We start from the raw sequence: 27,143 nt of genomic DNA, 5'->3' as shown, positions 1-27,143 counted from the left end.
GAATGTAACATAGTAACATAGCAGATGAGCCTAGAGCTGCAGCCCCTGATCATGTGACTCCTCCTCCTCCTCCTCCATGTGACTGATCACATGACGGTGACATCATCGCAGGTCCTGTAAGCACACGGCTCCTCTACAGATACAGGTATGTATGTGCGGTCTCCATCAGATCAGGATTATTGGGGATGTTTATTATTAACCCCTTAAGGACACAGTATATAATAACACTCTGCACCCTCTATAGGACTTTGAGGTGAGCTCAGGAGCTATAAGCAGCCGGCACTCACCACTAGTGTTGGTCACCATCATTAACCCTTTAGATCTCACAATCAAAGCTCTGTGGAAGCTTTGTGCCTGCCAGCACTCATTTACCTGATCTCCTGCCTATACTGCCCCCCAGGGGATGTCTGGATGGTGAAGGGCTGCAGGTCACCTCCCCGCCCATCCTGTCACTTGATCAGTCTTCTTCCTCCGGTATCGGACACTTCATTTGGAGGTTACGATCCTGAGCCGCCTCCAGATATTAATCTAAGATGGCCGCCACTGTGGTCCAGGTGGATCTCCTCACCTCCCTTCGTTACCAAAAACAATGGCCCTCATTTACTTAGAAAATCGGGTTGGAAGTCTATGTTGCTTTCTTACCCGACTGCATTTTCCCCCTGGTATTTATTATTATGTCGCATCCTGTTTGTCGCACTGGGTTTTGTAGGTTTTGGTTTCCAACTCCTCTGAGTTGTCGGGAAAAAATCCACAACAATTCAACAAATTCGGGTTGGAAACCTTTATAAATACGTGGGAAATCTCAGAATTGTCGGGTTACGCCCCTTTTTCGGGTTTGGGAGAATCCACATCGGGTCCGTCGGGAAAAAATGCCGCATCGTGTTGCAGACTGGCACACGATGTCTGCGACATGGCGCAGACAAAGATGCGCAAAAAAAACCCGACAAAAGAAGTCGGGTTTAGAATAGTAAATGAGGGCCAATGTGTTCTAGATGAAAAGGGTCCATAATGTGGGTACCTGGAGGGACAACATCCACGTCAGGATTCAAACTCCCGACATAGTGTCGTACCAACCCTGGAGACCAGATTGGCTTTCTGCCCCATTTCTGGACAATTCAATAACATTCCGGGACAATAGTTCCCAGTGTGACGCGGATCCATTCAACTATGATCCCACCAACGCTTTATGTGAATCCGAGTACGAAAAGCGCAGAAATGTGTCATGTGACCGCGTCAATAACTGAGGAGGACAATGTGGTAAACGCTGTTATAATACAGGACAGATGTCAGCGCCCGTTTACCCAATATGACCGTTATATCCAATGATCAAGTCCTGATGAAAGTCATCGCCCCCGACCGTCTCCCGTAACTCCAGGATTATCATCGTGCTCTGTATCCTGGTGAGATAGAGGACATTGAGGGGGAGTGGAGACGCCTTCCGAAACTGGGAAATAGTCATTAACCCTGACTTGGCATTTCTTCTAGATCATAAGCCCAGCCGTACGGCCCCAATGGTCATCCGTAATGATGATGTCACTGTGGTATGCTGCGCTCTACTTTTGAGGATTTCTGAAACAACTAATTGGTGCACAATTTATTGGTAAAGGAAATCGTCGACAGCGATTACCAAAATTGATTTTAATCTAAAATGTCCATTAATCCCTTCTCATCCCCCATGTGATCACCGTCCAACAGAGAAAGTGAGGTCCTGTTCCTGGAGCTCGGAGAAGGCAACGGGCCGGATCCTGTGTAGAATGCAGGAAAGAGAAAGCAAAAGTTCCAGCTCCCAGGAAAAAATATAGTTAAAAAGCCAAAAACCTAACCCCCCCTCCCCCCCAAATAGGCACGTCAGTAAGAACTAAACAGCATTGGATTCCTGTCTCCATATTCTACCCATCCCCCATGACTCTGCCCCAGACTATGATGGATCCCCGACTAGGTTTACAGCCTCCATGATTGTGACTATAATGTCTCCTCAGATGTTTCCCCAGATTATCTCCAGGAAATGGATTTTATTTCTCCATAGAATCTGGTACGGTTTATCATCATCTCCTCTTCTTCCCTTCAGGTTTCTCCAATCCAGGATCCTCTGCTGATATCTTTTATATAAGAGAATTCTCCTGGATGACCCATCAACCATGGAGAGAGACAGGAACAAGATGGCCGACAGGATCATAAACCTTACCATACAGATACTCTTCCGGCTTACTGGAGAGGTGAGGGATTCTGGGAGTGATGTCACATGACCTCATTCTTATCTATGTAATAACAGATGGATATGACTGGAGAGGTGAGGGATTCTGGGAGTGATGTCACATGACCTCATTCTTATCTATGTAATAACAGATGGATATGACTGGAGAGGTGAGGGATTCTGGGAATGTATGTAGTGATATTAATATGTCTCTCCATACACAGGATTACACAGTAGTGAAGAAGTCCTCTAGTGGGCGCTGTCGGGCCCCTGTGTGTGAAGGATGGGGAAGAACCCTGAGCCCAATCCCGGGGCCCCCACCTCACTCCCCGATACATGAGGAAATGGATGAACAGAAGATCCGAGAACTCATCAACAAGATGATTGAGCTGCTGACTGGAGAGGTGACCCTGCTGGGACATTATACAGTAATGGAGGGGTCTGGTGATGACTGGAGAGGTGACACTGCTGAGAATGCTGGGACATTATACAGTAATGGAGGGATCTGGTGATGACTGGAGAGGTGACACTGCTGGGACATTATACAGTAATGGAGGGGTCTGGTGATGACTGGAGAGGTGACACTGCTGGGACATTATACAGTAATGGAGGGGTCTGGTGATGACTGGAGAGGTGACACTGCTGGGAATGCTGGGACATTATACAGTAATGGAGGAGTCTGGTGATGACTGGAGAGGTGACACTGCTGGGACATTATACAGTAATGGAGGGGTCTGGTGATGACTGGAGAGGTGACACTGCTGGGACATTATACAGTAATGGAGGGGTCTGGTGATGACTGGAGAGGTGACACTGCTGGGAATGCTGGGGCATTATACAGTAACACCACTGGAGGGGTCGGGGTGATGACTGTATCATTATGTGTCAGGTTCCTATAAGGTGTCAGGACGTGGCGGACTATTTCTCCATGGAGGAGTGGGAGTATGCAGAAGGACACAAGGATCAGTACAAGGATCAGGTGATGATGGAGGATCAGCAGCCCCTCACATCACCAGGTAATAGACATGACTATATACACACGTCCTCTCATTATTTGTATGTAAAGAATGAATTCAGTCTCTGTATGTGTTCCCTACAGTCAGATCCAGGAAGAGAACAGCACCAGAGAGGTGTCCCCGTCCTCTTGTAGAACAGAATATGGAGGTCATTACTACATGGAAAGATCTGGACTATATTAATGCTACAGACATAAAGAAAGAAGAGACAGATTTGAGCAGTGATGATAAGTATAAGGAGGACATTCCTATAGGGGAAGATCTGATCTATATTAATGCTCCAGACATAAAGGAAGAAGAAGAGACAGATAGGAGCAGTGATGAGCAGTATAAGGAGGACATTCCTATAGGGAAAGATCTGATCTATATTAATGCTCCAGACATAATAGTAAAAGTAGAAGAAGAGACAGATGTGAGCGGTGATGAGCAGTATAAGGAGGACATTCCTATAGGTATCCGCCCAGGTGAGTAGTAACAACTTAATATAGAGAATAGTCACAGATTCTATTCAGTCACCGGCTACAATAATATTTTCGGGAAGTATTGGTGTAACTAGAATCTCCAGGGCAAATACTATACCCCTCCCCCTCTATATTGACTCTATAGCAGTCGACTTGATACCATCACCACTACATAGTGACTGAATAATACCGCCATACTGTTTATGAATCAAACACATTATATACAGACTAATATTACTCCATATAGAGACCATATAGCAGTAGATACCAGCAGTGATCTGGAATCTGGCTTTTGTTTAGAACGCCCTGTGCTTCGGGAGATCCTGGGGGGCCCCAGCAGTCAGACCTCCGCGATCAGACATCTTATCCCCCCATCCTTTGGATAATGGATAAGATGTCTAGCAGTGGAGTAGCCCTTTAAATCCCTTTATTATTTCCCTCTGATACGGAAATGTTCCGGTTCAGGTCACCTGTGTGGGTCCAAATGGAGGTATAGGTGCTGCTGGCGAGTCGTGAGCGAAAATCATTAAAAATAAAGGTTCCCCTTTTAACTTGGATCCAGGAAAATGTCAATAATTTTATTAGGACATAAGTCTTTCTATACACATTAATAGACAAAAGACAAAAAATGTGAAACTGTCTGTCTAGACAGGATAGGGGATAGGTTATAGATCGCGGGGGACCGACCCTTGGGACTCCCCGCGATCCCCTGAACGGGGCCCCAGGAGTCTGCCAGAAGCGGACCGAAACACTGCTTCCATGTATTTCTATGGGATACATGGAGGGGGAGTGTCAGCCGCCGCTCCATGCAGGGGTTGGTCCGCCCCCTTCATGTAGACTGCCAGGGCCCCGTTCAAGAGATCGCAAGGAGTCCCAAGGGTCGGACCCCCGTGATCTATAATGTATCCCCTATCCTAGTGGTTCTCAACTTTTTTTGCCTGAGTTCCCCTTGACAGCCCATTCCCAAAAAATTGTCCCCCCATATTAGAGACATTTTGTAATGATTATAGTATAATTCATATGCTTCACTTTCCTCTATAACAGGCCCCTGTTCCTCTCCCTATCCCCCCAGTCCTCTGATTTACAGGTGACATCTTCTCTAACCAGCGTTGTTTTCTTATCTTCACTATCTTGCCTAGACCGCCATGAAGATTTCTCCCGTACATGACGTCTCCACAGAACCAGACAAGCAGACATTTTAGGCTCCTTTCTGCAGTACAATACCCACCTATTTACTAACTCCCCATGTTTATTGTCACACACAGTAATAGGACCCGCTTTGTGTCCCCATGAAGTTGTTAGGCCCCCTCTGTGCCCCAAATATAGCTGTAGGCCCCCTCTGTGCCCCAAATATAGCTGTAGGCCCCCAAACTGTCCCCATATATAGTTGTAGACAGAGAAATTGTTTTTGTCCACTCACCTGGACCAACCTTAAGCTGACACCTGCGCCATCGGACCTGTCGGCCCCGCCCCGGTTTCATAGACAAAGTCCAAAGAAGAAAATGTCCAGCGCAGAAGGTGCAGCTAAAACTTTATTTTCTTTGACAAGAAGACACAGTGCAAATCAGGAACGTCTGACGCGTTTCACACCAGCCGGTGCTTAATCGTAGACTAAGTTCCAGATATAACATGGTTAAAATAACCAAATACAAGGGTCACATGTATCAATACGTCACAATGAAATCCTTACAATAACCAGACATGGATATACGGATTGTGTCCTTCTTGTGAACCCATTCATTGGTTTTCTCTGAACAAGAAGATATTTCCATGACTTCAGACAAGCGGCTCATTAGACCTGAGAACTTCTCATTTCTTTTACCTGTAATCACCTGTATATTCATATGGAATCCTGTAGGAAATCTAGATTCATCCTGACAGATTAGACACAACCCGACCATATACAGACCAGAAAAGGATCAGACAGATTTTATATATTACAGTCACTGTTTATTATTTACAATACTTCTTATCAATTACCATTGGGATTAATGTATTTATATGTAATGTAATCAGGACTGGGGTAATGTAATATATTCCAGTGTACATCAGGGTATATACCAACCTCACCTGAATGTGGGAAACGTTCCTTCTTATCAATTACCATTGGGATTAATGTATTTATATGTAATGTAATCATGACTGGGGTAATGTAATATATTCCAGTGTACATCAGGGTATATACCAACCTCACCTGAATGTGGGAAACGTTCCTTCTTATCAATTACCATTGGGATTAATGTATTTATATGTAATGTAATCAGGACTGGGGTAATGTAATATATTCCAGTGTACATCAGGGTATATACCAACCTCACCTGAATGCGGGAAACGTTCCTTCTTATCAATTACCATTGGGATTAATGTATTTATATGTAATGTAATCAGGACTGGGGTAATGTAATATATTCCAGTGTACATCAGGGTATATACCGACCTCAGCTGAATGAGGGAAACGTTCCTTCTTATCAATTACCATTGGGATTAATGTATTTATATGTAATGTAATCAGGACTGGGGTAATGTAATATATTCCAGTGTACATCAGGGTATATACCAACCTCACCTGAATGTGGGAAACGTTCCTTCTTATCAATTACCATTGGGATTAATGTATTTATATGTAATGTAATCAGGACTGGGGTAATGTAATATATTCCAGTGTACATCAGGGTATATACCAACCTCAGCTGAATGCGGGAAACGTTCCTTCTTATCAATTACCATTGGGATTAATGTATTTATATGTAATGTAATCAGGACTGGGGTAATGTAATATATTCCAGTGTACATCAGGGTATATACCAACCTCAGCTGAATGCGGGAAACGTTCCTTATCAATTACCATTGGGATTAATGTATTTATATGTAATGTAATCAGGACTGGGGTAATGTAATATATTCCAGTGTACATCAGGGTATATACCAACCTCAGCTGAATGCGGGAAACGTTCCTTCTTATCAATTACCATTGGGATTAATGTATTTATATGTAATGTAATCAGGACTGGGGTAATGTAATATATTCCAGTGTACATCAGGGTATATACCAACCTCAGCTGAATGCAGAAAACGTTCCTTATCAATTACCATTGGGATTAATGTATTTAATATGTAATGTAATCAGGACTGGGGTAATGTAATCCATTCCAGTGTACATCAGGGTATATACCAACCTCAGCTGAATGCGGGAAACGTTCCTTCTTATCAATTACCATTGGGATTAATGTATTTATATGTAATGTAATGTAATCAGGACTGGGGTAATGTAATATATTCCAGTGTACATCAGGGTATATACCAACCTCAGCTGCATGCAGAAAACGTTCCTTATCAATTACCATTGGGATTAATGTATTTATATGTAATGTAATCAGGACTGGGGTAATGTAATCCATTCCAGTGTACATCAGGGTATATACCAACCTCAGCTGAATGCGGGAAACGTTCCTTATCAATTACCATTGGGATTAATGTATTTATATGTAATGTAATCAGGACTGGGGTAATGTAATATATTCCAGTGTACATCAGGGTATATACCAACCTCAGCTGAATGCGGGAAACGTTCCTTCTTATCAATTACCATTGGGATTAATGTATTTATATGTAATGTAATCAGGACTGGGGTAATGTAATATATTCCAGTGTACATCAGGGTATATACCAACCTCAGCTGAATGCGGGAAACGTTCCTTCTTATCAATTACCATTGGGATTAATGTATTTATATGTAATGTAATCAGGACTGGGGTAATGTAATATATTCCAGTGTACATCAGGGTATATACCAACCTCAGCTGAATGCAGAAAACGTTCCTTATCAATTACCATTGGGATTAATGTATTTAATATGTAATGTAATCAGGACTGGGGTAATGTAATCCATTCCAGTGTACATCAGGGTATATACCAACCTCAGCTGAATGCGGGAAACGTTCCTTCTTATCAATTACCATTGGGATTAATGTATTTATATGTAATGTAATCAGGACTGGGGTAATGTAATCCATTCCAGTGTACATCAGGGTATATACCAACCTCAGCTGAATGCGGGAAACGTTCCTTATCAATTACCATTGGGATTAATGTATTTATATGTAATGTAATCAGGACTGGGGTAATGTAATATATTCCAGTGTACATCAGGGTATATACCAACCTCAGCTGAATGCGGGAAACGTTCCTTCTTATCAATTACCATTGGGATTAATGTATTTATATGTAATGTAATCAGGACTGGGGTAATGTAATATATTCCAGTGTACATCAGGGTATATACCGACCTCAGCTGAATGCAGAAAACGTTCCTTATCAATTACCATTGGGATTAATGTATTTATATGTAATGTAATCAGGACTGGGGTAATGTAATATATTCCAGTGTACATCAGGGTATATACCGACCTCAGCTGAATGCAGAAAACGTTCCTTATCAATTACCATTGGGATTAATGTATTTAATATGTAATGTAATCAGGACTGGGGTAATGTAATCCATTCCAGTGTACATCAGGGTATATATCAACCTCAGCTGAATGCGGGAAACGTTCCTTCTTATCAATTGGGATTAATGTATTTAATATGTAGTGTAATATATTCCAGTGTACATCAGGGTATATACCAACCTCAGCTGAATGCGGGAAACGTTCAGGGATATTGTACCCGATTCTCTATGGAGATTCCCATCTGCTATGTCAGTCTGTCATAATGAGGTCTCGCCTCCTGTTCACACCTTGTGGATATATTATCAATGTTGTCCGGCATTTTAGGTAAGTATATGTGGGTATCATGGATTCTTTGCACGTGTCTGGTGCGGAAAGAGTTAAAATAGGTGTAAGAGGGGGAGATGGTAGGAGAAGACTCATCAATAGGGAGACTTACCGGATGTTTCTCCTCCACACAGACATCTGCAAGGTGTGAACAGGAGGCGAGACCTCATTATGACAGACTGACATAGCAGATGGGAATCTCCATAGAGAATCGGGTACAATATCCCTGAACGTTTCCCGCATTCAGCTGAGGTTGGTATATACCCTGATGTACACTGGAATGGATTACATTACCCCAGTCCTGTTTACATTACATATTAAATACATTAATCCCAATGGTAATTGATAAGGAACGTTTCCCGCATTCAGCTGAGGTTGGTATATACCCTGATGTACACTGGAATGGATTACATTACCCCAGTCCTGTTTACATTACATATTAAATACATTAATCCCAATGGTAATTGATAAGGAACGTTTCCCGCATTCAGCTGAGGTTGGTATATACCCTGATGTACACTGGAATGGATTACATTACCCCAGTCCTGATTACATTACATATAAATACATTAATCCCAATGGTAATTGATAAGGAACGTTTCCCACATTCAGCTGAGGTTGGTATATACTCTGATGTACACTGGAATATATTACATTACCCCAGTCCTGATTACATTACAGATAAATACATTAATCCCAATGGTAATTGATAAGAAGGAACGTTTCCCGCATTCAGCTGAGGTTGGTATATACCCTGATGTACACTGGAATGTATTACATTACCCCAGTCCTGATTACATTACATATAAATACATTAATCCCAATGGTAATTGATAAGAAGGAACGTTTCCCGCATTCAGCTGAGGTCGGTATATATCCTGATGTACACTGGAATGGATTACATTACCCCAGTCCTGATTACATTACATATTAAATACATTAATCCCAATGGTAATTGATAAGGAACGTTTCCCGCATTCAGCTGAGGTTGGTATATACTCTGATGTACACTGGAATATATTACATTACCCCAGTCCTGATTACATTACATATAAATACATTAATCCCAATGGTAATTGATAAGAAGGAACGTTTCCCGCATTCAGCTGAGGTTGGTATATACCCTGATGTACACTGGAATATATTACATTACCCCAGTCCTGATTACATTACATATAAATACATTAATCCCAATGGTAATTGATAAGAAGGAACGTTTCCCGCATTCAGCTGAGGTTGGTAAATACCCTGATGTACACTGGAATGTATTACATTACCCCAGTCCTGATTACATTACATATAAATACATTAATCCCAATGGTAATTGATAAGAAGGAACGTTTCCCGCATTCAGCTGAGGTTGGTATATACCCTGATGTACACTGGAATATATTACATTACCCCAGTCCTGATTACATTACATATAAATACATTAATCCCAATGGTAATTGATAAGGAACGTTTCCCGCATTCAGCTGAGGTCGGTATATACCCTGATGTACACTGGAATATATTACATTACCCCAGTCCTGATTACATTACATATAAATACATTAATCCCAATGGTAATTGATAAGGAACGTTTCCCACATTCAGCTGAGGTCGGTATATACCCTGATGTACACTGGAATATATTACATTACTGCAGTCCTGATTACATTACATATAAATACATTAATCCCAATGGTAATTGATAAGGAATGTTTCCCGCATTCAGCTGAGGTTGGTATATACCCTGATGTACACTGGAATATATTACATTACCCCAGTCCTGATTACATTACATATAAATACATTAATCCCAATGGTAATTGATAAGGAACGTTTCCCGCATTCAGCTGAGGTCGGTATCTACCCTGATGTACACTGGAATATATTACATTACCCCAGTCCTGATTACATTACATATAAATACATTAATCCCAATGGTAATTGATAAGAAGTATAGTAAATAATAAACAGTGACTGTAATATATAAAATCTGTCTGATCCTTTTCTGGTCTGTATATGGTCGGGTTGTGTGTAATCTGTCAGGATGAATCTAGATTTCCTACAGGATTCCATATGAATATACAGGTGATTACAGGTAAAAGAAATGAGAAGTTCTCAGGTCTAATGAGCCGCTTGTCTGAAGTCATGGAAATATCTTCTTGTTCAGAGAAAACCAATGAATGGGTTCACAAGAAGGACACAATCCGTATATCCATGTCTGGTTATTGTAAGGATTTTATTGTGACTAGAGATGAGCGAAGTTACTGTGATTCGATTCGTCACGGACTTCTCGGCTCGGCAGTTGATGACTTAATCCTACATAAATTAGTTCAGCTTTCAGGTGCTCTGGGGGCTGGAAAAGGTGGAAACAGTCCTATTAGACTCTCTCCTAGGAATGTATCCACCTTTTCCAGCCCCCAGAGCACCTGAAAGCGGAACTAATTTATGCAGGAAAAGTCATCAACTGCCGAGCCGAGAAGTTTGTGACGAATCGAATCACTGTAAGTTCGCTCATCTCTAATTGTGAGGTATTGATACATGTGACCCTTGTATTTTGTTATTTTAACTACGATTAAGCATCGGCTGGTGCGAAACGCGTCAGACGTTCCTGATTGCACTGTGTCTTCTTGCCAAAGAAAATAAAGCAAGATTTCACTGCACCTTCTGCGCTGGACATTTTCTTCTTTATATATATAGTTGTAGGCCCCCAAACTGTCCCCATATATATAGTTGTAGGCCCCCATACTGTCCCCATATATAGTTGTAGGCCCCCATACTGTCCCCATATATAGCTGTAGGCCACCATACTGCCCCATATATAGCTGTAGGCCACCATACTGTCCCCATATATAGCTGTAGGCCCCCATACAGTCCCCATATATAGTTGTAGGCCCCCATACTGTCCCCATATATAGCTGTAGGCCACCATACTGCCCCATATATAGCTGTAGGCCCCCATACTGTCCCCATATATAGTTGTAGGCCACCATACTGTCCTCATATATAGCTGTAGGCCCCCAAACTGTCCCCATATATAGTTGTAGGCCACCATACTGTCCCCATATATAGTTGTAAGCCCCCAAACTGCCCCCATATATAGCTGTAGGCCACCATACTGCCCCCATATATAGTTGTAGGCCCCCAAACTGCCCCCATATATAGCTGTAGGCCACCATACTGTCCCCATATATTGTTGTAGGCCTCCATACTGTCCCCATATATAGCTGTAGGCCACCATACTGTCCCCATATATAGTTGTAGGCCACCATACTGTCCCCATATATAGCTGTAGGCCTCCATACTGTCCCCATATATAGTTGTAGGCCCCCATACTGTCCCCATATATAGTTGTAGGCCACCATACTGTCCCCATATATAGTTGTAGGTCCCCATACTGTCCCCATATATAGCTGTAGGCCCCCATACTGTCCCCATATATAGCTGTAGGCCACCATACTGTCCCCATATATAGTTGTAGGCCACCATACTGTCCCCATATATAGTTGTAGGCCCCCATACTGTCCCCATATATAGTTGTAGGCCCCATACTGTTCCCATATATAGTTGTAGGCCACCATACTGTCCCCATATATAGCTGTAGGCCACCATACTGCCCCCATATATAGTTGTAGGCCCCCATACTGTCCCCATATATAGCTGTAGGCCCCCATACTGTCCCCATATATAGTTGTAGGCCACCATACTGTCCCCATATATAGCTGTAGGCCTCCATACTGTCCCCATATATAGTTGTAGGCCCCCATACTGTCCCCATATATAGTTGTAGGCCACCATACTGTCCCCATATATAGTTGTAGGTCCCCATACTGTCCCCATATATAGCTGTAGGCCCCCATACTGTCCCCATATATAGTTGTAGGCCACCATACTGTCCCCATATATAGTTGTAGGCCCCCATACTGTCCCCATATATAGTTGTAGGCCCCATACTGTTCCCATATATAGTTGTAGGCCACCATACTGTCCCCATATATAGTTGTAGGCCCCCATACTATCCCCATATATAGTTGTAGGCCCCCATACTGTCCCCATATATAGTTGTAGGCCCCCATACTGTCCCCATATATAGCTGTAGGCCACCATACTGTCCCCATATATAGCTGTAGGCCCCCATACTGTCCCCATATATAGCTGTAGGCCCCCATACTGTCCCTATATATAGCTGTAGGCCACCATACTGTCCCCATATATAGCTGTAGGCCACCATACTGTCCCCATATATAGTTGTAGGCCACCATACTGTCCCCATATATAGCTGTAGGCCCCCATACTGTCCCTATATATAGCTGTAGGCCACCATACTGTCCCCAGATATAGCTGTAGGCCACCATACTGTCCCCATATATAGCTGTAGGCCACCATACTGTCCCCATATATAGCTGTAGGCCTCCATACTGCCCCCATATATAGCTGTAGGCCACCATACTGTCCTCATATATAGTTGTAGGCCCCCAAACTGTCCCCATATATAGCTGTAGGCCCCCAAACTGTCCCCATATATAGCTGTAGGCCCCCAAACTGTCCCCATATATAGCTGTAGGCCCCCAAACTGCCCCCATATATAGCTGTAGGCCACCATACTGTCCCCATATATAGTTGTAGGCCACCATACTGTCCCCATATATAGTTGTAGGCCACCATACTGTCCCCATATATAGCTGTAGGCCACCATACTGCCCCCATATATAGTTGTAGGCCACCATACCGTCCCATATATAGCTGTAGGCCACCATACTGTCCCCATATATAGTTGTAGGCCACCATACTGTCCCCATATATAGCTGTAGACCCCAAAACTGTCCCCATATATAGTTGTAGGCCACCATACTGTCCCCATATATAGTTGTAGGCCCCCAAACTGTCCCCATATACAGCTGTAGGCCCCCAAACTGTCCCCATATATAGTTGTAGGCCTCCACACTGTCCCCATATATAGTTGTAGGCCTCCACACTGTCCCCATATATAGCTGTAGGCCCCCTAACTGCCCCCATATATAGTTGTAGGCCACCATACTGTCCTCATATATAGTTGTAGGCCACCATACTGTCCCCATATATAGCTGTAGGCCACCATACTGCCCCCATATATAGCTGTAGGACACATACTGTCCCCATATATAGTTGTAGGCCCCCATACTGTCCCCATATATAGTTGTAGGCCCCCATACTGTCCCCATATATAGCTGTAGGCCACCATACTGCCCCATATATAGCTGTAGGCCCCCATACAGTCCCCATATATAGTTGTAGGCCCCCATACTGTCCCCATATATAGCTGTAGGCCTCCATACAGTCCCCATATATAGTTGTAGGCCCCCATACTGTCCCCATATATAGCTGTAGGCCTCCATACTGTCCCCATATATAGTTGTAGGCCACCATACTGTCCCCATATATAGCTGTAGGCCACCATACTGCCCCATATATAGCTGTAGGCCCCCATACTGTCCCCATATATAGTTGTAGGCCACCATACTGTCCTCATATATAGCTGTAGGCCCCCAAACTGTCCCCATATATAGCTGTAGGCCACCATACTGTCCCCATATATAGTTGTAGGCCTCCATACTGCCCCCATATATAGTTGTAGGCCACCATACTGTCCCTATATATAGTTGTAGGCCACCATACTGTCCCCATATATAGCTGTAGGCCACCATACTGTCCCCATATATAGCTGTAGGCCACCATACTGTCCCCATATATAGTTGTAGGCCACCATACTGTCCCCATATATAGTTGTAGGCCACCGTACTGTCCCCATATATAGCTGTAGGCCACCGTACTGTCCCCATATATAGTTGTAGGCCACCATACTGCCCCCATATATAGCTGTAGGCCACCATACTGTCCCCATATATAGCTGTAGGCCACCATACTGTCCCCATATATAGTTGTAGGCCATCATACTGTCCCCATATATAGCTGTAGGCCACCATACTGTCCCCATATATAGCTGTAGGCCACCATACTGTCCCCATATATAGTTGTAGGCCACCATACTGTCCCCATATATAGTTGTAGGCCACCGTACTGTCCCCATATATAGCTGTAGGCCACCATACTGCCCCCATATATAGTTGTAGGCATCCATACTGTCCCCATATATAGTTGTAGGCCACCATACTGTCCCCATATATAGTTGTAGGCCACCATACTGTCCCCATATATAGTTGTAGGCCACCATACTGTCCCCATATATAGTTGTAGGCCCCCATACTGTCTCCATATATAGTTGTAGGCCACCATACTGCCCCCATATATAGTTGTAGGCCTCCATACTGTCCCCATATATAGTTGTAGGCCTCCATACTGTCCCCATATATAGTTGTAGGCCACCATACTGTCCCCATATATAGTTGTAGGCCACCATACTGTCCCCATATATAGCTGTAGGCCACCATACTGTCCCCAGATATAGCTGTAGGCCACCATACTGTCCCCATATATAGCTGTAGGCCACCATACTGTCCCCATATATAGCTGTAGGCCTCCATACTGCCCCCATATATAGCTGTAGGCCACCATACTGTCCTCATATATAGTTGTAGGCCCCCAAACTGTCCCCATATATAGCTGTAGGCCCCCAAACTGTCCCCATATATAGCTGTAGGCCCCCAAACTGCCCCCATATATAGCTGTAGGCCACCATACTGTCCCCATATATAGTTGTAGGCCACCATACTGTCCCCATATATAGTTGTAGGCCACCATACTGTCCCCATATATAGTTGTAGGCCACCATACCGTCCCATATATAGCTGTAGGCCACCATACTGTCCCCATATATAGTTGTAGGCCACCATACTGTCCCCATATATAGCTGTAGACCCCAAAACTGTCCCCATATATAGTTGTAGGCCCCCATACTGTCCCCATATATAGTTGTAGGCCCCCAAACTGCCCCCATATATAGCTGTAGGCCACTATACTGTCCCCATATATAGTTGTAGGCCACCATACTGTCCCCATATATAGTTGTAGGCCACCATACTGTCCCCATATATAGTTGTAGGCCACCATACCGTCCCATATATAGCTGTAGGCCACCATACTGTCCCCATATATAGTTGTAGGCCACCATACTGTCCCCATATATAGCTGTAGACCCCAAAACTGTCCCCATATATAGTTGTAGGCCCCCATACTGTCCCCATATATAGTTGTAGGCCCCCAAACTGTCCCCATATATAGCTGTAGGCCCCCAAACTGTCCCCATATATAGCTGTAGGCCCCCAAACTGTCCCCATATATAGCTGTAGGCCCCCAAACTGTCCCTATATATAGTTGTAGGCCCCCATACTGTCCCCATATATAGTTGTAGGCCTCCACACTGTCCCCATATATAGCTGTAGGCCCCCATACTGTCCCCATATATAGCTGTAGGCCCCCTAACTGCCCCCATATATAGTTGTAGGCCACCATACTGTCCTCATATATAGCTGTAGGCCACCATACTGTCCCCATATATAGTTGTAGGCCACATACTGTCCCCATATATAGTTGTAGGCCACCATACTGTCCCCATATATAGTTGTAGGCCCCCATACTGTCCCCATATATAGCTGTAGGCCACCATACTGCCCCATATATAGCTGTAGGCCACCATACTGTCCCCATATATAGTTGTAGGCCACCATACTGTCCCCATATATAGCTGTAGGCCACCATACTGCCCCCATATATAGCTGTAGGCCCCCAAACTGTCCCCATATATAGTTGTAGGCCACCATACTGTCCCCATATATAGTTGTAGGCCTCCATACTGCCCCCATATATAGTTGTAGGCCACCATACTGTCCCTATATATAGTTGTAGGCCACCATACTGTCCCCATATATAGCTGTAGGCCACCATACTGTCCCCATATATAGCTGTAGGCCACCATACTGTCCCCATATATAGTTGTAGGCCACCATACTGTCCCCATATATAGTTGTAGGCCACCATACTGTCCCCATATATAGTTGTAGGCCACCATACTGTCCCCATATATAGTTGTAGGCCACCATACTGCCCCATATATAGCTGTAGGCCCCCATACTGTCCCCATATATAGTTGTAGGCCATCATACTGTCCCCATATATAGCTGTAGGCCACCATACTGTCCCCATATATAGCTGTAGGCCACCATACTGTCCCCATATATAGTTGTAGGCCACCATACTGTCCCCATATATAGTTGTAGGCCACCGTACTGTCCCCATATATAGCTGTAGGCCACCATACTGCCCCCATATATAGTTGTAGGCCACCATACTGTCCCCATATATAGTTGTAGGCCACCATACTGTCCCCATATATAGTTGTAGGCCACCATACTGTCCCCATATATAGTTGTAGGCCCCCATACTGTCTCCATATATAGTTGTAGGCCACCATACTGCCCACATATATAGTTGTAGGCCACCATACTGTCCCCATATATAGCTGTAGGCCACCATACTGCCCCCATATATAGTTGTAGGCCTCCATACTGTCCCCTTATATAGTTGTAGGCCACCATACTGCCCCCATATATAGTTGTAGGCCTCCATACTGTCCCCATATATAGTTGTAGGCCTCCATACTGTCCCCATATATAGTTGTAGGCCACCATACTGTCCCCATATATAGTTGTAGGCCACCATACTGTCCCCATATATAGCTGTAGGCCACCATACTGTCCCCAGATATAGCTGTAGGCCACCATACTGTCCCCATATATAGCTGTAGGCCACCATACTGTCCCCATATATAGCTGTAGGCCTCCATACTGCCCCCATATATAGCTGTAGGCCACCATACTGTCCTCATATATAGTTGTAGGCCCCCAAACTGTCCCCATATATAGCTGTAGGCCCCCAAACTGTCCCCATATATAGCTGTAGGCCCCCAAACTGCCCCCATATATAGCTGTAGGCCACCATACTGTCCCCATATATAGTTGTAGGCCACCATACTGTCCCCATATATAGTTGTAGGCCACCATACTGTCCCCATATATAGTTGTAGGCCACCATACCGTCCCATATATAGCTGTAGGCCACCATACTGTCCCCATATATAGTTGTAGGCCACCATACTGTCCCCATATATAGCTGTAGACCCCAAAACTGTCCCCATATATAGTTGTAGGCCCCCATACTGTCCCCATATATAGTTGTAGGCCCCCAAACTGCCCCCATATATAGCTGTAGGCCACCATACTGTCCCCATATATAGTTGTAGGCCACCATACTGTCCCCATATATAGTTGTAGGCCACCATACTGTCCCCATATATAGTTGTAGGCCACCATACCGTCCCATATATAGCTGTAGGCCACCATACTGTCCCCATATATAGTTGTAGGCCACCATACTGTCCCCATATATAGCTGTAGACCCCAAAACTGTCCCCATATATAGTTGTAGGCCCCCATACTGTCCCCATATATAGTTGTAGGCCCCCAAACTGTCCCCATATATAGCTGTAGGCCCCCAAACTGTCCCCATATATAGCTGTAGGCCCCCAAACTGTCCTCATATATAGCTGTAGGCCCCCATACTGTCCCCATATATAGTTGTAGGCCACCATACTGTCCCCATATATAGTTGTAGACCACATACTGTCCCCATATATAGTTGTAGGCCACCATACTGTCCCCATATATAGTTGTAGGCCCCCATACTGTCCCCATATATAGCTGTAGGCCACCATACTGCCCCATATATAGCTGTAGGCCCCCATACAGTCCCCATATATAGTTGTAGGCCCCCATACTGTCCCCATATATAGCTGTAGGCCACCATACTGCCCCATATATAGCTGTAGGCCCCCATACTGTCCCCATATATAGTTGTAGGCCACCATACTGTCCTCATATATAGCTGTAGGCCCCCATACTGTCCCCATATATAGCTGTAGGCCACCATACTGTCCCCATATATAGTTGTAGGCCACCATACTGTCCCTATATATAGTTGTAGGCCCCCATACTGTCCCCATATATAGTTGTAGGCCCCCATACTGTCCCCATATATAGCTGTAGGCCACCATACTGTCCCCATATATAGTTGTAGGCCACCATACTGTCCCTATATATAGTTGTAGGCCACCATACTGTCCTCATATATAGCTGTAGGCCCCCATACTGTCCCCATATATAGCTGTAGGCCACCATACTGTCCCCATATATAGTTGTAGGCCACCATACTGTCCCTATATATAGTTGTAGGCCACCATACTGTCCCTATATATAGTTGTAGGCCCCCATACTGTCCCCATATATAGCTGTAGGCCTCCATACTGTCCCCATATATAGTTGTAGGCCACCATACTGTCCCCATATATAGTTGTAGGCCACCATACTGTCCCCATATATAGTTGTAGGCCACCATACTGTCCCCATATATAGCTGTAGGCCCCCATACTGTCCCCATATATAGTTGTAGGCCACCATACTGTCCCCATATATAGTTGTAGGCCTCCATACTGTCCCCATATATAGCTGTAGGCCACCATACTGTCCCCATATATAGTTGTAGGCCACCATACTGTCCCCATATATAGTTGTAGGCCACCATACTGTCCCCATATATAGTTGTAGGCCACCATACCGTCCCATATATAGCTGTAGGCCACCATACTGTCCCCATATATAGTTGTAGGCCACCATACTGTCCCCATATATAGCTGTAGACCCCAAAACTGTCCCCATATATAGTTGTAGGCCCCCATACTGTCCCCATATATAGTTGTAGGCCCCCAAACTGCCCCCATATATAGCTGTAGGCCACCATACTGTCCCCATATATAGTTGTAGGCCACCATACTGTCCCCATATATAGTTGTAGGCCACCATACTGTCCCCATATATAGTTGTAGGCCACCATACCGTCCCATATATAGCTGTAGGCCACCATACTGTCCCCATATATAGTTGTAGGCCACCATACTGTCCCCATATATAGCTGTAGACCCCAAAACTGTCCCCATATATAGTTGTAGGCCCCCATACTGTCCCCATATATAGTTGTAGGCCCCCAAACTGTCCCCATATATAGCTGTAGGCCCCCAAACTGTCCCCATATATAGCTGTAGGCCCCCAAACTGTCCTCATATATAGCTGTAGGCCCCCATACTGTCCCCATATATAGTTGTAGGCCACCATACTGTCCCCATATATAGTTGTAGACCACATACTGTCCCCATATATAGTTGTAGGCCACCATACTGTCCCCATATATAGTTGTAGGCCCCCATACTGTCCCCATATATAGCTGTAGGCCACCATACTGCCCCATATATAGCTGTAGGCCCCCATACAGTCCCCATATATAGTTGTAGGCCCCCATACTGTCCCCATATATAGCTGTAGGCCACCATACTGCCCCATATATAGCTGTAGGCCCCCATACTGTCCCCATATATAGTTGTAGGCCACCATACTGTCCTCATATATAGCTGTAGGCCCCCATACTGTCCCCATATATAGCTGTAGGCCACCATACTGTCCCCATATATAGTTGTAGGCCACCATACTGTCCCTATATATAGTTGTAGGCCCCCATACTGTCCCCATATATAGTTGTAGGCCCCCATACTGTCCCCATATATAGCTGTAGGCCACCATACTGTCCCCATATATAGTTGTAGGCCACCATACTGTCCCTATATATAGTTGTAGGCCACCATACTGTCCTCATATATAGCTGTAGGCCCCCATACTGTCCCCATATATAGCTGTAGGCCACCATACTGTCCCCATATATAGTTGTAGGCCACCATACTGTCCCTATATATAGTTGTAGGCCACCATACTGTCCCTATATATAGTTGTAGGCCCCCATACTGTCCCCATATATAGCTGTAGGCCTCCATACTGTCCCCATATATAGTTGTAGGCCACCATACTGTCCCCATATATAGTTGTAGGCCACCATACTGTCCCCATATATAGTTGTAGGCCACCATACTGTCCCCATATATAGCTGTAGGCCCCCATACTGTCCCCATATATAGTTGTAGGCCACCATACTGTCCCCATATATAGTTGTAGGCCTCCATACTGTCCCCATATATAGCTGTAGGCCACCATACTGTCCCCATATATAGTTGTAGGCCACCATACTGTCCCCATATATAGTTGTAGGCCACCATACTGTCCCCATATATAGCTGTAGGCCACAATACTGTCACCATATATAGCTGTAGGCCACCATACTGCCCCCATATATAGTTGTAGGCATCCATACTGTCCCCATATATAGTTGTAGGCCACCATACTGTCCCTATATATAGTTGTAGGCCACCATACTGTCCCCATATATAGTTGTAGGCCACCATACTGTCCCCATATATAGTTGTAGGCCACCATACTGCCCCCATATATAGTTGTAGGCCTCCATACTGTCCCCATATATAGTTGTAGGCCACCATACTGTCCCCATATATAGTTGTAGGCCCCCATACTGTCCCCATATATAGTTGTAGGCCTCCATACTGCCCCCATATATAGTTGTAGGCCCCATACTGTCCCCATATATAGTTGTAGGCCTCCATACTGTCCCCATATATAGTTGTAGGCCACCATACTGTCCCTATATATAGTTGTAGGCCTCCATACTGCCCCCATATATAGTTGTAGGCCCCCATACTGTCCCCATATATAGTTGTAGGCCCCCATACTGTCCCCATATATAGTTGTAGGCCACCATACTGTCCCTATATATAGTTGTAGGCCTCCATACTGTCCCCATATATAGCTGTAGGCCACCAAACTGTCCCCATATATAGCTGTAGGCCACCATACTGTCCCTATATATAGTTGTAGGCCTCCATACTGTCCCCATACATAGCTGTAGGCCACCAAACTGTCCCCATATATAGTTGTAGGCCACCATACTGCCCCCATATATAGCTGTAGGCCTCCATACTGCCCCCATATATAGTTGTAGGCCTCCATACTGTCCCCATATATAGTTGTAGGCCACCAAACTGCCCCCATATATAGTTGTAGGCCACCATACTGCCCCCATATATAGTTGTAGGCCTCCATACTGCCCCCATATATAGTTGTAGGCCTCCATACTGTCCCCATATATAGTTGTAGGCCACCATACTGCCCCCATATATAGCTGTAGGCCCCCATACTGTCCCCATATATAGTTGTAGGCCACCAAACTGCCCCCATATATAGTTGTAGGCCACCATACTGCCCCCATATATAGTTGTAGGCCTCCATACTGCCCCCATATATAGTTGTAGGCCTCCATACTGTCCCCATATATAGTTGTAGGCCACCAAACTGCCCCCATATATAGTTGTAGGCCACCATACTGTCCCCATATATAGTTGTAGGCCCCCATACTGTCCCCATATATAGTTGTAGGCCACCATACTGCCCCCATATATAGTTGTAGGCCACCAAACTGCCCCCATATATAGCTGTAGGTCCCCATATATAGTTGTCGGCCCCCATACTGTCCCCATATATAGTTGTAGGCCACCATACTGCCCCCATATATAGCTGTAGGCCACCATACTGTCCCCATATATAGCTGTAGGCCACCATACTGCCCCCATATATAGCTGTAGGCATCCATACTGTCCCCATATATAGTTGTACGCCACCATACTGTCCCCATATATAGTTGTAGGCCACCATACTGCCCCCATATATAGTTGTAGGCCACCATACTGTCCCCATATATAGTTGTAGGCCACCATACTGTCCCCATATATAGCTGTAGGCCCCCATACTACCCCCATATACAGCTGTAGGCCTCCATACTGCCCCCATATATAGTTGTAGACCACCATACTGCCCCCATATATAGCTGTAGGCCACCATACTGTCCCCATATATAGTTGTAGGCCACCATACTGTCCCCATATATAGCTGTAGGCCACCATACTGTCCCCATATATAGCTGTAGGCCCCCATACTGTCCCTATATATAGCTGTAGGCCACCATACTGTCCCCAGATATAGCTGTAGGCCACCATACTGTCCCCATATATAGCTGTAGGCCACCATACTGTCCCCATATATAGCTGTAGGCCTCCATACTGCCCCCATATATAGTTGTAGGCCACCATACTGTCCTCATATATAGTTGTAGGCCCCCAAACTGTCCCCATATATAGCTGTAGGCCCCCAAACTGTCCCCATATATAGCTGTAGGCCCCCAAACTGTCCCCATATATAGCTGTAGGCCACCATACTGTCCTCATATATAGTTGTAGGCCCCCAAACTGTCCCCATATATAGCTGTAGGCCCCCAAACTGCCCCCATATATAGCTGTAGGTCCCCATATATAGTTGTAGGCCCCCATACTGTCCCCATATATAGTTGTAGGCCACCATACTGCCCCCATATATAGCTGTAGGCCACCATACTGTCCCCATATATAGCTGTAGGCCACCATACTGCCCCCATATATAGCTGTAGGCATCCATACTGTCCCCATATATAGTTGTAGGCCACCATACTGTCCCCATATATAGTTGTAGGCCACCATACTGCCCCCATATATAGTTGTAGGCCACCATACTGTCCCCATATATAGTTGTAGGCCACCATACTGTCCCCATATATAGCTGTAGGCCCCCATACTACCCCCATATACAGCTGTAGGCCTCCATACTGCCCCCATATATAGTTGTAGACCACCATACTGCCCCCATATATAGCTGTAGGCCACCATACTGTCCCCATATATAGTTGTAGGCCACCATACTGTCCCCATATATAGCTGTAGGCCACCATACTGTCCCCATATATAGTTGTAGACCACCATACTGCCCCCATATATAGTTGTAGGCCACCATACTGCCCCCATATATAGCTGTAGGCCCCCATACTGCCCCCATATATAGTTGTAGGCCACCATACTGTCCCCATATATAGTTGTAGGCCCCATACTGCCCCCATATATAGTTGTAGGCCACCATACTGCCCCCATATATAGCTGTAGGCCACCATACTGCCCCCATATATAGCTGTAGGCCCCCATACTGTCCCCATATATAGTTGTAGGCCACCATACTGCCCCCATATATAGCTGTAGGCCACCATACTGCCCCCATATATAGTCGTAGGCCTCCATACTGTCCCTATATATAGTTGTAGGCCACCATACTGTCCCCATATATAGTTGTAGGCCCCCATACTGTCCCCATATATAGTTGTAGGCCCCCATACTGTCCCCATATATAGCTGTAGGCCACCATACTGCCCCCATATATAGTTGTAGGCCTCCATACTGTCCCCATATATAGTTGTAGGCCCCCATACTGTCCCCATATATAGTTGTAGGCCCCCAAACTGTCCCTCTTTGGTGTCCACTGCTCCTCTGGTCTGGGGACCTATTCCTATGGCTCAGAGCAGTAGGTCCCCGGTCTGCAGGGACAGTGGAGCAACAAAGCTGATGGTAGTTCCTGCCCACAGCACCCAGTGCCCGCTCTTCCCCTTTACTGTCCTCCGCTCCTCGGTGCAGTGACGTCGGCCGACCATTTCTTACAAGGTCATCCAGACCAGTAACCAGTGGCTGTGGCTGCCATTACTGAGTTTTTTTCAAGTACCCCCTGGAGAACTGCTAAGTACCCCTGGGGGAGAACCACTGCCCTATCCTTTGCCTGAATTCTCTGGCTGGTATGAGGATTATAAAGGGGCGGTTTGGATGACTGCTCCATTATAACCTGCGGGGTCAGGTGGATTGGGGGGTACACGGTCATTTGGTCCCTGACCGGGCCCCATAGCAGTGATTTTCCCTGAGGCTGTGTCCACATGATTGTCAAAGACTGGTGTCCCTGCTTCTTGTAAGGCAGTGGTGTCAAACTGTGGCCCTCCAGATGTTGCAAAACTTCATCTCCCGGGCATGCTGGAAGTTGAAGTTTTGCAACATTTGGAGGGCCACAGTTTGAAGATGACTGCACTAAGGAATACCATGAGAGAAAAACCTTGATTTACATTTCAGGGACAGTGTGCATCCTCTTGAGGAGGCAGACAGACCTTTGGTGTCCAGGCATGCAGGGAGTTGAAGTTTTGCAACATCTGAAGGGCCACAGTTTGACACCACCGTTGTATGGCTGCTCCGCTATCATAGCAAATATCTTTCTTCAGTTTTGCAGTAAATCTTACTTAAAAATGAAAGATGGATTTACAAAGTACTATTGCTTAGAAATGCAAAAATGCACTGGGTTGTTAAGGGGTTAATACTGATAATAAAATCTGTGTTATTCTCTGCAGATTCTTGTAGCAGGAGATCAGAGGAGAATCTTATATCTTCAGATTATAAAGCAGATGATGATATCACACAAGATACATATGAAGAACATTCCATTATCCCAGATACACCCTCAGCCCTTCACAGCCAAGATCTGTCATCTCATCCTTATATACAGGTCCTGTCTTCTCAGTCATCACAGAAAGGTCACAGAAGGGGTGTTGGACATCAACGAGCTCATACAGGAAAGAAAACATATTCATGCTCAGAATGTGGGAAATGTTTTACTCAGAAATCAAGTCTTGTAGTACATCAGAGAACTCATACAGGAGAGAAGCCATTTTCATGTTCAGAATGTGAGAAATGTTTTACTGCTAAATCAGATCTTGTTAGACATAAGAGAAGTCACACAAGAGAGAAGCCATTTGTATGTTCACAATGTGGGAAATGTTTTACTCAGCAAGCACATCTTGTTGCACATCAAATAACTCACACAGGTGAGAAGCCCTTTCCATGTTCAGAATGTGGGAAATGTCTTACTCGGAAAGCACATCTTGTTATACACCTACAGAAATGTCTGTTACGCAAAATGCAAATAGAATCCAAATAACACATCTGTATTTATGTCACCAGGTACTAGAATATTATACATTAAACCTTGGTCCTGTCTTCTTATTATCACAGGATGTTAAGAAAAAAAATAAGGTCACAGAAGAGCTGTTGGACATTGAGAAGCTCACACAAGAAAGAAACAATATACATGCTCAGAATGTGGGAAATGTTTTACCGATTTCTGAGTTCTTTGATGTACAAAATGACTTGATTTAAAAATGGCTTCTCTTCTGTTTTCATGTTCAGAATGTGGGAAATCAAGTTTTGTTCAACATCATTGAACTCAAACAGGGGAGAAACCATTTTCATGCTCAGCATGTGGAAAAAGTTTTACTTACAGATCAAGTCTCGTTGAACATGAAAAATCTCACACAGTGGAGAAGCCATCTTTATGTTCAGAATGTGGGAAATGTGATACTTGGAAACCAAACTTATTAGTCATCAAAGAACTCACACAAGAGAGAAACCATTTTCATGCTCAGAATGTGGAAAATGTTTTACTTGGAAATCAGCTCTTCTTCAGCATCAAAGAATTAACACAGGAGAGAAGCCAATTCAGAGCAATAAATGATGCAGATAACACATCTATATATTATCCATGTACATAGGATATCTGACGTTTATACATATATCATATACTGCATCTCCAAACTTGTTACCAATTGTTAATAAAAGTTTTATTTTGAAACTTATCCAGCTATGTCATGTCATACAGCTCAACTACATGTACATTACACATATACAGCTCTACTGTGTATACATACAGCTCAGCTACATGTACATTACACATATACAGCTCTACTGTGTATACATACAGCTCAGCTACATGTACATTACACATATACAGCTCTACTGTGTACACATACAGCTCAGCTACATGTACATTACACATATACAGCTCTACTGTGTACACATACAGCTCAGCTACATGTACATTACACATATACAGCTCTACTGTGTACATATACAGCTCAGCTACATGTACATTACACATATACAGCTCTACTGTGTACACATACAGCTCAGCTACATGTACATTACACATATACAGCTCTACTGTGTACATATACAGCTCAGCTACATGCACATTACACATATAAAGCTCTACTGTGTACATATACAGCTCAGCTACATGCACATTACACATATACAGCTCTACTGTGTACACATACAGCCCAGCTACATGCACATTACACATATACAGCTCTACTGTGTACACATACAGCTCAGCTACATGTACATTACACATATACAGCTCTACTGTGTACACATACAGCTCAGCTACATGCACATTACACATATACAGCTCTACTGTGTACACATACAGCTCAGCTACATGTACATTACACATATACAGCTCTACTTTGTACACATACAGCTCAGCTACATGCACATTACACATATACAGCTCTACTGTGTACACATACAGCTCAGCTACATGTGCATTACACATATACAGCTCTACTGTACACATACAGCTCAGCTACATGTACATTACACATATACAGCTCTACTGTGTACACATACAGCTCAGCTACATGTACATTACACATATACAGCTCTACTGTACACATACAGCTCAGCTACATGTACATTACACATATACATCTCTACTGTGTACACATACAGCTCAGCTACATGTACATTACACATATACAGCTCTACTGTGTACACATACAGCTCAGCTACATGTACATTACACATATACAGCTCTACTGTGTACACATACAGCTCAGCTACATGTACATTACACATATACAGCTCTACTGTGTACACATACAGCTCAGCTACATGTACATTACACATATACAGCTCTACTGTGTACACATACAGCTCAGCTACATGTACATTACACATATACAGCTCTACTGTGTACACATA

General features: G+C 44.3%; 1 protein-coding gene across 2 annotated transcripts; it reads left to right on the top strand.

Annotated features, from left to right (window-relative positions):
- On the top strand, window positions 1-25,919 carry LOC130297945 (oocyte zinc finger protein XlCOF7.1-like). 2 transcript variants are annotated; one of them, XM_056550805.1, is made up of 6 exons: window positions 1-145; window positions 2,069-2,216; window positions 2,419-2,598; window positions 3,084-3,210; window positions 3,294-3,674; window positions 24,674-25,919. In XM_056550805.1, exons 2-6 carry the CDS (start codon window positions 2,139-2,141, stop codon window positions 25,258-25,260), a joined length of 1,353 nt encoding a protein of 450 aa, XP_056406780.1. In that variant the 5' UTR covers window positions 1-145; window positions 2,069-2,138; the 3' UTR covers window positions 25,261-25,919. The 2 variants fall into 2 exon arrangements, with proteins under 2 accessions (XP_056406780.1, XP_056406781.1); XM_056550806.1 differs by lacking the exon at window positions 1-145 and adding an exon at window positions 1,572-1,600.
- Window positions 25,920-27,143: the final 1,224 nt, after the last annotated feature.

This window comes from Hyla sarda (genome assembly GCF_029499605.1).
Source record: "Hyla sarda isolate aHylSar1 chromosome 1 unlocalized genomic scaffold, aHylSar1.hap1 SUPER_1_unloc_11, whole genome shotgun sequence".
Taxonomy (NCBI): domain Eukaryota; kingdom Metazoa; phylum Chordata; class Amphibia; order Anura; family Hylidae; genus Hyla; species Hyla sarda.
The sequence above is the reverse complement of the archived record's forward strand: the minus strand, read 5'-3'. Positions and strand labels throughout refer to the sequence as shown.